Source organism: Maylandia zebra, linkage group LG22, assembly GCF_041146795.1.
Source record: "Maylandia zebra isolate NMK-2024a linkage group LG22, Mzebra_GT3a, whole genome shotgun sequence".
In the NCBI taxonomy this organism is placed as follows: domain Eukaryota; kingdom Metazoa; phylum Chordata; class Actinopteri; order Cichliformes; family Cichlidae; genus Maylandia; species Maylandia zebra.
The window spans coordinates 28783638-28797963 of NC_135187.1; the positions used below are offsets into that span (position 1 = coordinate 28783638).

Consider the following 14326-nt stretch of genomic DNA (forward strand, 5'->3'; position numbering starts at 1 on the left):
TTTTGTTGTCTGACGCATGGAGACAAATGCAGCTGTCAATATCACAAGTCTGTTCCTACTGCTGCACGGGATTAACTGCCTTGCTCAAGATCACCTTTTAAATCTGTAGTGGAATGATACTGTATTTCACAAAAGTGCTTTCTTATTTGTGTATTTTAGATCTCAGGTCCAATAAAGCTGTGGGCTCCGACTAACCTTTGACCCCCATTTCTCCTACATTTTTATTTTATTTTTTTGTCTGTGTGCTATGATAATTAAATAACTGAACTGTTCAGGAAGAGACACACATTAAATAACCATTTTACAGAGCCACCATAGAGAGCATCCTAACGTACGGCATAACAACATGGTATGCAGGGTGCTAAGCTGCAGACAGGAAAGTACTGCAGAGGGTCATCAACACAGCCCAGAAGATCACTGGCTGCTCTCTGCCCAGCCTGGAGGTCACTGCAAACTCTCGGTACCTCAGCAGAGCTGGCAATATCATCAAGGACCACTCTCACCCCAGCAACCAACTGTTTGAACTATTACCGTCAGGCCGACGGTACAGGTCACATAAAACCAGGACAAACAGATTCAGGGATAGCTTCTTTCCCAGAGCTATCACCGTAGTAAATAAGCACAAAAACAATTGAACCTATTCCATACCGTCACTGTCATTATATTAATGCTGCTATTCATACTGTCATTATATTAATGCTGCTATCCTGTATATATTGTACATACTATTGTTTGAGTACTTACGATTGTTTTTTTTGTACTTTTTATATTTTACATTTATATTTATTATTGAAACTTGCACCAAGGGAGTGGCACTCCAATTTCGTTGTACTCTGTACAATGACAATAAAGGCTATTCTATTCTATTCTATTCTATTCTAATGAACTAACAAACTAGATAAATAGAAATATTCGTTTTTATATTGTTTTCATTTGAACAATTATTTCAATAATAACATGATTGTGTTTTTCATTGAAAGGGTTGTTAAAATTCTATTTTTGTAGAGTTGGGATGAGCAAGGAAATTTCCCTTTAAAGTAAGACAACATGGATTATGTTATGTCCTTGTTTGCAGAAGAACACTGTTACTGGCAAAGTGAAAAACAAAGAAAACAAAACTGAAGATTTCAGGGAAGAAAACATTACGCTTTTCATTTTACATTTTCACAAATCTGCATTTTTTTTCTTAATTTATATTTCAGTAGCTCATTTATAGTTTCCACAGATTATTATTGTAGAGACTTTACAGGACAATTTAAAGCACCATGAGGTGACTGTGATTTAGTGCTATACAGATAAAACTGACGATAAATCAAGAAACACTGTTCTGTGGTATGACTCCGGGGCTCTACATAAGCAAGGAACATCATGCAGATGGCGTCTTCTAATTCGACTTATGTGCCAGACTTTGTAGAAATCCCGTAGTTTTTCCTTTTAAGAGAAGTTCTGGGTACTTCATGAGAGAGGTGAGGTCAATATGAGGTGTGAGTGCAATCCGATCTTTTAGGCACGTAAGTCTGATGAACCTGAGTCCGCATGCACGCACAGGATTCAGCACGCATGGTCTGTCTGCGTTTACCCTCCACTGTTGTGTGGAATGTGTAAAACGTGGACACTGTGGATCAAACTCAGACAAACTGCAGTGTAAATGTTTCGGATTGAAGTTCAGAAAAAACTAGAACCTCTTACTTGCTGCCTGTGCTGAATCTCATCACTGCTGTTAATCAGATTACTGTAATTGCTGCGGGACAGTCTCCCGCTGCTGCCATGTGGGAACCCAGTCTCGATTTTCTGTTTAAAATGCACTCGAATGCCTCCTTGTTGCATGTCACGTGTTTCTGTGCCTGTTTAAAGTATGTGTACAAAAACCCGTGTCTGTATGGTGCAGAGCAGTGCGCTTTCCGTCCGTCTGTCCTCAGCACCATGGAGAGCGCGCTAACATGCGCAGCTGAGTCCGGTCCGGAGAGCTGATTCCCGCTGCTGCCAGAATGTGGAGGGAAAGAAAAAGCTTTATTGTGAACATTAAAGTGAACTCTCTCGGTCCATATAATGAGTAGGAGTGGTCACTGTGGAAGGGGTCGTTGGTAATGGAGAGCACAGGAGGGTGGGAGGGGGCTCTATCTGTTGCACACCGGGCTGATTTTCCTGCGGAGAGAAAGCGTCCAAGAGTGGGCAGACTGAGAGCTGAATCGTGACACTTGGAAAAAGAGAAAAACGCTGAGAAAAGGAGGAGCGACGCCCACCGAGCAGCGTCTGAAGTGAGTGGTGACATCAAATGTGGAGCCTTCAAAATACAAGCAGCTCGTGACACGCACGGTGAACTGAGAAACCCCGACACGAGGAGTAAAAACACACATGTGGGTTTTTCTTTCTTTTCTTTTTTTTTTCGTCCCAAATCAAAGTGATGAGCATACAGATCGGGAGAGGAGCTTTGGAGCGCGGTGTGCGCAACAGAGCATGAGTGCCACTGCGGACACGGAGTGCGCTGTGAGCAGCTGTGTTTATTCCACGAGTAAAGTGTCTTTTTCCTGCAGCTCCAGCTGCTAAACACATTTACCTTTGAAGGAAACTTTTCGTTCCGATGGAAACTGTTTTGATAGTTATTAGGATTTTTTTTTCCATTCCTAAAACAACAACAAGTGTTGAGCTGAGGCGCGGATGAAGCAACAGATACGGAGCCGTGAATCTTTCATGTGCATTGTGTGAGTAACAACTCCAAACTCTCCGCCACTCTCCTTATCCGTGACCCTCCCATCTTAGGGACGACTCAGCACATTTGTGATGAGGATGTCCGCCGCTTGCGAGGAAGATCTGAGGGTTCCGCGGACAGTAAATTGATTGTTTTCTCTGTCTTCCTCTCTCTCCCGTGTGTGGAGAATGGCAGCTAAAAATATCCCGGAGATGTTAGGATGAACAGGTTGTTGTTTAGCTGAAACTTAAAGACCCGCGGGAAGATGCTCGGCTGTAGGACATTTTAATTCTCCTCACAGACAAAGTTCGACTGGAGCAGGAAAGAAAAAGAAAGGATCCGTCAGTGCTGATTTCTGTGGTTCATTCCGACCTACGTAGAGAACAGAGAGCAACAGACGAGCTTGGAAGCAGCTTGTTGATGGCACTGCGCACCGGGAGGACTTGGTTTGGGCAGGTCTTGCGCAGGGTCTCTCGGCTGCAAGGCTCCTGGTCCAGGCGCTCGAGCAGTCTCTTGTGTCTCTCCACTAACCAGGAGCAGGATTTGGGCTTCTGCCACCGGGATCACAACAAGGCGGGGGGCTCCAACTCCGGCGTTCACCGGAGCGCACCTTTCCGCGCCTCCGCCTCCAGGCGCTGTCCACACGGCTATCCCCACGCTTGCTGCGTCTTCCCGGAGAATCCGAGGGGACATGAGCCCCTCGGTCGCCGGTTCCTGTTGGCCATGAAGCGGCAAAACGTGCGGACCCTGTCCCTGATCATTTGCACGTTTACATACCTGCTCGTCGGGGCCGCTGTCTTTGACGCCCTGGAGTCCGACTTCGAGATGCGTGAAAAAGAGCAGCTGGAAGCCGAGGAGAAGCGTCTCCAGGGGAAATATAACATCAGCGAGGATGATTACCGCAAACTGGAGAGCATCATCATGGAGGCTGAGCCCCACAGAGCCGGAGTGCAGTGGAAATTCGCAGGGTCATTTTACTTTGCCATCACGGTGATAACCACCATAGGTAAGCCTAAACTCTAACATGTGTATAAATCTTTACAGGCTCACTGTGATCTTTGACGAGGACAGTTACATTTTTAGGGCGATAAAGCGGGCTGTCAGCAACAATTAGGGGAGAGCAGGAACATATTTACAGTACACGTCTGTAGGTAAAGTTTTAAGCAACATGTTGCAGCACTCGCTCCCTGCTCCAAAGGGAATTGCGCGGTGCTTTGTGTGTCATCAGCCTCGTGAGATTTAAGCTCCTGAACATCACCTGTAGGTTAAATTACGCGGAAGAATGACGTAGCGTGATGTGCTCGAGTGCACTGTGGAAACATACATCATTTCTTTTCGTGCAGCTGCACAATTTGAACTTTTAACGATGCGTCACCAGGAAAGTCTGACAGAGCAGATCGAGTTCAGGCTGTGAGACACCCCGAGACTGATCCCGAGAGGCCGGAGAGACAAAGCTGTGGCTGGAAGAAGAGCAGCGGGCGGTGTGTTGGTGCTGAAAGAGACAGTTCCTCTGAGTGCAGCCGCAGGCAGGACGAGAGTTCAGCAACTGAAACCTGACGTCACTCCAAGAGATCCTGCTCAGATCCTGCTTTTAAAAAGAAACTGTGTGTTTTGTCCCTGTGGTTATATTTACATTAGGTTTAATGGTTTTCCACAAGAACAAAAAAAGGACAGTGAACACTTTGCTCCAACTTGGCTACAAATAAAGACAGCTGCAGGGCCCGCCTGTGGGCACAAACCATCCCACTTTCCTTCCATTCCTTGCATTTATTTTTATGAGTCTCCTAAAATGCAACATACATCACATCAGTCTGACGCCCCTGGCTCTGACGCATGTGCGTCATAAAGGTTTATTTCAAGCTGGGAAGGAGGGGTAAACAGAGTTTGTCTTTGTTTACGCTCCACCGTCGGAGTGCATTTTAGTAATGCATTTTAGTAATCATACTAACCATAATGTCAGATTGAAGCGACTTGTAATTAATTGCATTAATTGAAATGAACTCAGCAAAATAATAAAATAGAACAAATCCGACCTTTTAATCAGCCCAGATTGGGATTGTAAAAAGTCCGAAACTCGAAAACGAACTTCTTTTTACGCAGAGGTCACAGAGACTCGACATGGTGTTATTCAAGATGATTTTCTTATGGGGAGGAGGACTAATGCACTAGGCTCATAGCTGGCCAGGCAACACCTAAAAGAGACACCAGCACGGCGCAGTGAAGGTGGATCTACTTTTGTTTCCAGGCTACAACGAGAGCCATTGTAATATTCACGTCGGGTGAAGTGGCCACATTTACTGCAGCTCTGTGGGAGACAGCGCTCTTTATGCGTTATCATACTCTTAAGTTCCAATAGTTTAGAGGACAGCCCAACTTTTCTTTCTCTTTTTCCCCCCTTTGCAACATGTGAAGGTCTGACCTTTAGTTGACTTCCTGGTGTGACGCGTTAAACTGAGGAAGAGGATGGGATTAGACACACAATTGTTTTGAGTCCACTTGTGCAGGATGGAAATTATATTATTGTATCAGCCTGCAGAAAAGAAAGAGACGAGAAAAGAACACTGTCCAAAAAGTTATTGATTACAAGAGCTTCATTTCATTTTAGAAATGCACCACAAACATAAAGCTGACACAGTCAGGCCGTTCTGCAAAAAGTCGTTAAAATCAGCATTGACTTATAATTGCGGTGCTCTAATGTAAAACACCAGGCGAACAGAGCATTCAGCGGGACTTCAGTTTGATTATTCATTTAAAGGTACATTTAAAAAAAGAAGGATACAGATAAATGTTCCTCTTTTAGACCCCCCCCCCCCCCTCCCACCACCTTTTTTTATTTTAAAGGATTAGTTTCGCGTTAGTCTTGTGATGGTTTTGTTGTTTTCACCACGATAAACCACAAAACAACAATAAACTGACCTCACTAACAAGTACTGTATGTGTACTTCACACATTGCCATATATTACTCATTTTTGAATTGGAACGCTTCTTTAAATCAGATTGGATTTATTTGCACTTTAGATGACATATGTAAATATTCTATTCTATTCTATTCTAAATTCATGCAGTACTGTGCAAAAGCTTTTTCATATTTTACAGTTCTACTTTCAAGGGGTCAGACCTTCTTGAATCTTTCTGAAAGTGCTCTTGAGATTAAGTCCTCCAGCCTTTCTGAAGGTCTTTCAAAGTGTTTCTTTTGATTATAAGATGAACACAAGAGACAACTTAGCAAAGTACATAACATGCTCCTGTTTCTTTTGTTGAATCTATAGAAAATGCCAAAGATCACTCAGTTTAAATGGAATACAAAAGTACTTTTGCACTGGAGAAGTGAAGGGCAAAAGAAGAAGCATCAGACCTAAAAATTATCTACAGCAGATGAACAGTGTTTGAAAGTCACGCCCTTAAGAAGCAGAAAAACTAAATGAAAGAGCTGACACAGAACCTGACACATACATCTGGTCCTCCAGTTCATCTACTGTGAACTGGTGGCTGTCAAAAACCCAGGAAGGGCAACAGGGAGAAAAGGGTGATGTCTGCCAAATTACATAAGAACCAAACAGAAAATCAGCTGCAACAGGTCACATGGACTGATGAATCCTAATTTGACGTTGATGATTCAAACCCTCATCAGTATGTAAGCAGGAGGTCACGTACAACAGTGACTTTAAGCATGACAATCATCCCAAACTGCACTACTGGTGTAAAAGCACACCTGGACAGTAAAACACAGGGGAACAGTGTGGATTGGATTGACCTCCACAGAGGATCCACCTCAACATTATTCAAGCACTGTGGGTTTTCTTGAAAGAAAAACAAAAGACAGTCGACATCCAAAGAAGAGCTTTGAAAGTCATTCAAGAGGCCTGGAGAATTATTCTTGAAGGCTACTTAAAGAAATTACAGGAAAACTTGACTGAGAGAGTCGAGGCAGCGTTGAAGAATAAAGATGACCGACTTTCAAGTGCAAGTGAGAATTGCACATTTGCTGTTTTTGTTTTATCTACTGTATCTACATTTATGTTGGCTATAACTCACTGCACCAATTTCCCATTTTTATAGTAAAATATTTTTAAAAATGTAGGTGGAACCAAGACTTTTTTCACAGTACTGCATAATATATATAAATGATTAACATAACTAATATGATATAGTGTATTTACTGGCATGGTACCCTGATATTTACCTTTTTAAAAGAAATTTGTGTCAAATTAATGAAGGTAATTAAAATTTGTTTCCAGGATTTCTAAGGGTCATATATCTGATCTCTCTGTGCCACAGAGCTCCACTCTGGGGTTGGCATGTTAGTGTTTGTTTTTGTGTCAAATATGTCTCAATCCAGAGTTAAAAACGGTCCAAAAACAAATGCACAAATCCATCTGATTTACTGAAAACCACCAAATTTTTTATGTTAGAAATTAGTCATCCACCCAATGATTGAATGCTCCTAAAATGCACATCTGACCTGAAAGCAAACGACTCTGTGCCTTAGAGCACAAGCCTGCAAGATCACCAAACTTTGCTTTTTCATCAAGCAAGAGAGTTCTTCTTCTTCTCTGAGAAAAAACAAAACAAAAAACAACGATGAAGCACAGACTGGACAAAATGGACAAAGACAGTTTTCATTAGATGAAACCGTCACCTGGTCATAGCGAAGTTCAGTGAGTTTGATATGTTCAATACTCTCAATGATATTACAGTAGGTTTTAGTCAGATGGCATTTATTTTCTTGGTGCCTTGGGGACACTGTACAACTGGAAAGTCAAGGCAATCACAGAAAAGTGTCTTGATGTGAGTTTGATATCTTTTTTGGTGATTTTCCAGCCACTTCAGACTTCATAAGGTTTCATCTGACACTCCAAGTAGGTTAAATCTTACTTGTGGGTTGTATTTGACCCAGCCGTTTGTGCCTTTAGGCAGTGGAGCTTTGATTTTTCTTTTCTCTCTCTGATTTGATGAGTTCGCTCAATGATTGGATGGCACGCTCAAAAATAACATTCATCTGACAGTGGGAACTTTAATTCTTACACTCCTACCTGTTCTCAGAAATAATGAAACCCGTTTTGTTCTTCCAGTCATTATTTCAGCCGCTAAAAGTGGAAGTAGTTTTGTGTGAAATGAAACTGCTGCAAAGATAAGGGACCAATTTGGGCTGTGTCAACTATGAGCTGTTTGTGGAAGCTAATTAAATTCAGTGTGAACACGAGGGACTATACAAGTGAGGTACAAAGATCTCTATTAAGATATGTGGTACTACACGTTGTTTTTCTTGGTTATGTACATAAACAGGGGTATAAAACACACACTATACACCGAATATCACATGACCGTATCGATAAGACAGGTTACCATCTTACTGTAAAACCTGCCAGCATTCAGCCAAGTACATTCATCATTGGCTCACTATAAATCTTTAAAGATCTTTCTATTAATATCGATGCCTACCCCATGAGTCCAACTGCATCACATACTCATTGGTGATAAAGTAAAAGAATCACCCATAAAGTGAAGTGAATAAATATTATATAAAATTATATATTGTATTTACTACATAAATCCCAAAATAATGTAGTAATTTAATTTAGTTTTTTTTTTTTTTAAAGAAAAATCTTGTTTTAAAGGAAAAGAATTACTTCAGTATTGATCATCATTTAGAAAAAAAAGTGTTTTGGTTAACATGAGCGAACAAACAAGCTGTGGGAGGGCCACTGCAAAGAAACCAAAGCAATTAACCTTCTCACTTTGTTTGGATTTTATATTAAAAATAACTTCCTGAGATAAATTGAGATAAATTGCCAATTCCCAGGTTACTGAACCTTTCATAAAACGAAAAAGAGGGAAATTGATTGTATACGTTTTAATTTGTATCATTTTTGTATCAAAAACATATAAGCCTGTTAGGATAGATGCTGTAGAGGTCTAAAAACTCAGGTATCAAATATGATATACTTGGAGTTATAGGGTCAAAACTGAATAGATACAGTTTTTAATAGAGTTAACACTGGAAATGATTCTTTTCAATGTATGACCAGTGTGAATACAGTTCAGTTCAAATGCTACTGAAAATTCTTTACTGTAACAGCAGCAGTGGTAACAGGAGTTGGAGATGAAAAACCCTGAATGTCAGGGCTGCACTTTAAATTAAGGATGTATACTTAATATACTTACAGATGATTTTTTTTTTTAAATCTGGTCTATCATCTACATCTGGAAGCCTCACCTGGGCGTGCCTTAGGCCCAGGGAAAGTTATAGTGCAAGTCGTGATCAGAAGCTAATTTTTATTACCATCATACTCCTGATCATGAGAGAAAAGGCCAGAGGCCTGAAACTGGAGCCTAGCTGTGATGATATTAGTGCAGGTCTCAGCCTTAGTATGTATAAAGGCCCTGAGATGACTTTTGTCATGATTTGCAGGTTTATAAATAAAACTGAATTGACTTGACTGTCAGAGCAGCTGTCTTGAGGGGCCCATCTCGGCTGCCAGGATGAAGCTGTAAGCACTCTGCACAGCACCCCTTGATTCAGACCGGCCTGCAAGTTCACTCTATTTATTTCTCATGATTAATTGCTCCAAATGTGATGACAGCATGTAGCGAGCGCGAAGTGTTCTCGCCGAAACTCTGCTCAGAGGGAGAAGAGCAACAACAGCGTGCTATGGTGAGCTTATACACCTGCCTCATGTTGCCAGGAGACTAAAGACAGCTTAAAAGGTGAAAGTCATCTCTGCCAAATGTCTGGAAATATCAACATTTGTCTATACAGTGGATATGAACAGTTCAGGGTATGACTGAAAACTGTCACCAGTTATATTTTTGGACAGTGACTCAAACTGTGACAAAATTCTTGTCAATATTAATGTTTCACATATGGTGTAATTATTCACTGTGTCGTTATGATGTGCCAAAACATTATCAAAGTGTTCCATGACACCCAGTCTAATAAAGGTTTATCAGTGTGAGCACCACTTTAAACCCTAATTACATTTCAAACAAAAACATAATGCTTTATAATCGAATATAAAATAAGGTCTTATACCTCAAATTAAAGATTTTTCAATCTCCTCTTTTACAGTTTGAACCATCAAAACTACAATTCATATTACATAAACAATATCAGCCAAATGTAAGAGAAAATAATGACGAAATCAGAGTAACATATTAGCAATTAGCATGACAACAGATGATTAGCATGAGTTAATCAAATTTGATTAGCACGAGCTAATCAAAGACAAGCATCTAGACCAATGAGTCTTTTAGCTTTATCCTACATTATAGTCAGAGATCAGCATGATAAACAAATAAAGCTATTCCTCCTTTAAGTTGATTTAAAAAAATAAATTGAGCTAGTAGAACAAGCATGCTAGCAGAAAATTCCACATCCAACGATGCTTTAGCTTAAATCTATAATTAGCAAACCTAAATGCATGTATAAAAACTAAACAGATGAAACAGTAATAATTAATGTGGTGGCTCATCTGGGATAGATTTTTATTCCTTCTTTAGATTATTTAACTGCTTTTATTTGTATAAAATGGCTAACAGGAAGAGTAGACTCATAACCTTTATTAGTTAGCATAACACACAGCTTCTGTAAAAGCTCTATGTTGTGCTCTAGGTGTTTAGGCCTGCCAGGGCTACACAGTATAGTAGTACCCTGCGCTACAGACAAGTTTAGCTATGAAAAAACCTCCAGCGGCTTCATGGACTAGCTGCGCTCAAACACTGCTGTCTAGTGTCGAGCAGGAAGTCAGTGTTTACAGGTTTGTGGGTTTTTCCCCAGTGCTAACCCTTTTCACCTTAAATACAGTTTTGTGTAGCACCAGTAACTTACAAATGTTGACCGTTGCAGCTGAGAAGTACTCTGTAGTAACACGTTATTATCGTTATTGTCCACAGAGATACAAGGCTAGAGGAAACCTAAGGTGAATAACTTAACATGATTCAATAGTGAAACTGTGAAAGCCTATTTTCAGAAAAGTAAAGTGAAATGCTTTTATTTTGTAGTGCTCCATAAGTGAGTGGTGTCCTCGTAGATAAATTCATCACCCGTCCTTTCTAATGAAAGCTCTTTGTGAAGATGAGTCAGATGCTGCATCTCTGTTGGAGCTATTGTGCCAGTCACAGTTTCCATTACACTGCAAAGCAACTGGCACTTCCAGCACACGTCTTCTTGCAGGCTTTGTGAACCTGTGCTCACTTACTGAGGCCGGTTTATGTAGCAGTCCACTCAGAGAGAGTACTTTATGAGGCCACCTGTTTAAAACAAGTCTTTATGGACTGTAAGGTTTTTATAATATCTATAAATGATCTAATGGTAGAAAAGTAGTGTGTAAATATTAACTGATTGTCAATATAAGTCATACTGTTTTTACTGAATAAGCTGAGGTGTTATTGGTCATGGTGTGTATGACTTATATAGATGGTATATGCTTGGGCGAGAAAGGCATATTACATGTGATTGACATGCAATATGCAGATGTGTTAGGATCCATTTACATAGAATGCATGTCCTCTGATTGGTGTGATACTGCAGTCGGGCTACAAGCTGCTAAAAACAGCGTTTTGCTCGTCATCCTCTGGTTTGATAATAAACACTGTAATCTTGACAGGAATTGTTAGGTAGAGTCCTGGCAAAGTGAAGCATGCAGACAGTGATTGTTGTGTGTTTGTGTGTGTGTGAGATGGGCTGGAGGGTCAGTCCAGTAAGAGCTAAATACAGATTCAGTTGTCCAACATGGACAATCTGTATGCACCTCAAGGACTGATAGGAGAGCTGGACATACAATGTATATTTTACATCACTGTTCAACTTTGCTTTTCTTGGCTGGCAGTGGTGCAGCAGTTACTGCACCTCATGCTGTGCAGGTAAAATAAACACAGAGTCTTATATGAATTTTCTTGATGCCGTTATGAGCTGGAAAACCACGACTTTCACATTACTTTGCATAGACACATAAATCAAGGACACCGGATTAGATGATTTCCTCTCTCAAGCAGTGCATGATGGAGTATACAGTGTATTTTAAATCCAGGTGATTTGCTCATTAATAATACAAGACACTGAGCAGCACATTTATAATGATTAATAGCACATTATGGTACAATTAAGGATATGAATAAAGGCTTAAATTAAAAATGCCATAGTGTTGTTTTTTTTTACTGATTTGGCAAGACTTTAGTTGTCATCAATCCAAACAACTGACTAATTCATTTTTTAACCTAAAGCTCACTTCTCAGATCATTTAAGAAGCAATGGAATAAAAATAACCACATTTCTATTCTGTAAAAATGTACTAAATCTTCCCAGTCCTATAAGTAATCATTGTGACGTGTGTTAGTGGATATTTTTTAGACCTTTTTCCTGAACCACGAGGTTCAGCTCGGAGTTGGTTTCATCTTAAGAATTTTAACTAAAATGTGTCAACGACTGGCACAAAATATTGCACAGACAAATGATTACTGCCTGCAATCGGGTCTACTTTTTCCCCTGTAATTTTGTTTGAGAACACACACCTCAGACTCTGATATACAGGGTGGGCCATTTATATGGATACACCGTAATAACATGGGAATGGTTGGTGATATTAAAGTCCTGTTTGTGGCACATTAGTATATGTGAGGGGGCAAACTCCTCAAGATGGGTGGTGACCACGGTGGCCATTTAGAAGTCGGCCATCTGGGATACAACTTTTGTTTTTTCAATAGGAAGAGGGCCATGTGACACATCAAACATATTGGTAATGTCACAAGAAAAACAATGGTGTGCTTGGTTTCAACCTAACTTTAATATACTGCTGCATGGGCTGGGCCGTAGTTACATTGTCAGGTCCTAAAAATGAGCTTTAAAATAAACAATGGTAATAAAAACCGAGAGAGGCCGACAGTGATCACTGCGTTTTTTAGGGGCTTGTTAAGATTAAACAGAACAAGATACAAAGCATTAAAACATGTTAGAAACACAACAGCCTTGATAAACGCAGAGTAGTTTGGACCCGGAAGCAGGATTCATACGTCATCGCTTAAAGACCGGATTAAACTGAGGTGATAAACTTGATAAACATTGGACTTGCTGCAACAAAAAAAGTTGCAAACAATAAAAAAAACTAGATAATGGAGATGTTCATAAACTCACATCATGTTTATTAGGTACACCTTGCTGGTTCCAGGTTGGACTCCTTTATGTCTTTATACCTGGCTTAAGTCTTTGGGCTCAGGTGCATGTGTGGATCTGATGGGTTGTTACAGACATCTGGTGAGAATTTCATGTCAATAGCACCTTTATAAATATATTTACTTAGAAAATTGGTGACATGTTCAATACTTATTTACACCCCCCTCCAACCACACACACACAAACAAATGCTATGTGTTACTTCATCACCTGTAAAATGTTTAAAATGACTATCAGCGTTTCCCATGTCACCAATGTCATAACACGGGCACAGAATATTTAAATGTACGATGCTGAGTTCAATGAGACGATCCTCTCATATTTGTAAGAAATAATGTAGCATTTGCATCTGGAATGTGAAGTAACAATGTACAGATTTTTTTCTTTGATGTTTTTTTTTTTATAGTATTTTAATTGAAAAACACTGATCTAAAGAACGAGCAAGGCTTTTGCTACATGATTCTTCTGTTGTTATCCCCTTGGCTACAGCGTTACGTTACCTGGGTACATCCAGCAAGTTCTGTCCTCTGAGGTTTTCTCACTTGATACTTTTTTTCATCCCCAGTATGCATGATCAAAACGATGCTGTGAATTACAGCCAGTCTGTTTGGCAGCTGATAGCTGTAATTCCTCATTATGTTGGCAGAATTTATACTTGCCGCTCCTCTGAAAACAAGAAAGTTGTTAATATAGTGTCTGACTTCTCACTGAAAAATAACTTGAGCCGCTTACCCTAGCTGCACTTTGTAGCAAGTAGATTATTTTCACTTTGCTAGAGTGTCCTACCGGGAGCTTGATGGAGGTCTCCACGCAGATCGATGGGAATGTGTTTCTGTGGTGCTGATGCTCACTGTGGGAGTCACTCACTCCGGAGCCGGTTGGTCTGTTTTCAATGCTCAGAGGGTAAACTGTTTGCATGAGGTCCCTCTGTGCAGCCCAGTTTGGCCCTGTGACTTCATCCTAAAAATAAATAAACAGATAAATAAAAAGATATAAAGGAGTGTAACATGCCCAGTCTGCTTATTTGTAAGAAGTGCTTCTCAGCCTGTGATAACAGCAGAATTTTCTCAGTCGCTGAAGAGAGATTTTCTAATGTCTATCAAAATAACCTCAATGATGCACTAAAGATAAAAGTGAAGCTATCTGTGCTTTTGTCAAGCATGACTTGGTGCATGCCTGTGTAGGGGTCTTTCTGGTCCAATTGGATTCATTTCCACAATTGTATGATGAAATTTCATGGACGGTAAGGCTGTTTTGCTAAGGTGAGCAGAGCTAATAAGAAGGTGGTGTGTTTCCAGGTTAACAAACGTAACAAAAAGCTACATTTAGAGTCTGGATAGAGGTGGTTTAATCTACGTGTCTCCCAATTGTGAGTCAAGAATTTGAGATTCATATTTTGGACTTACCTAACACATTGTTTCCAGCAGTGACAAAGACTCAGAGATCTAAGGAGAGAAACTAAAGATCT

General features: G+C 40.3%; 1 protein-coding gene across 1 annotated transcript in view; it reads left to right on the forward strand.

Annotated features, from left to right (window-relative positions):
* The first annotated feature begins 2215 nt into the window (after positions 1–2215).
* The window catches only part of kcnk9 (potassium channel, subfamily K, member 9), a 54396-nt gene continuing 42285 nt past the window's right edge, over positions 2216–14326 (forward strand). The window contains exon 1 of the mRNA XM_004564373.3: positions 2216–3695. Coding sequence (XP_004564430.1) covers positions 3110–3695 — 586 coding nt within the window. The 5' untranslated portion in view covers positions 2216–3109. The remainder of the gene's footprint in view (positions 3696–14326) is intronic.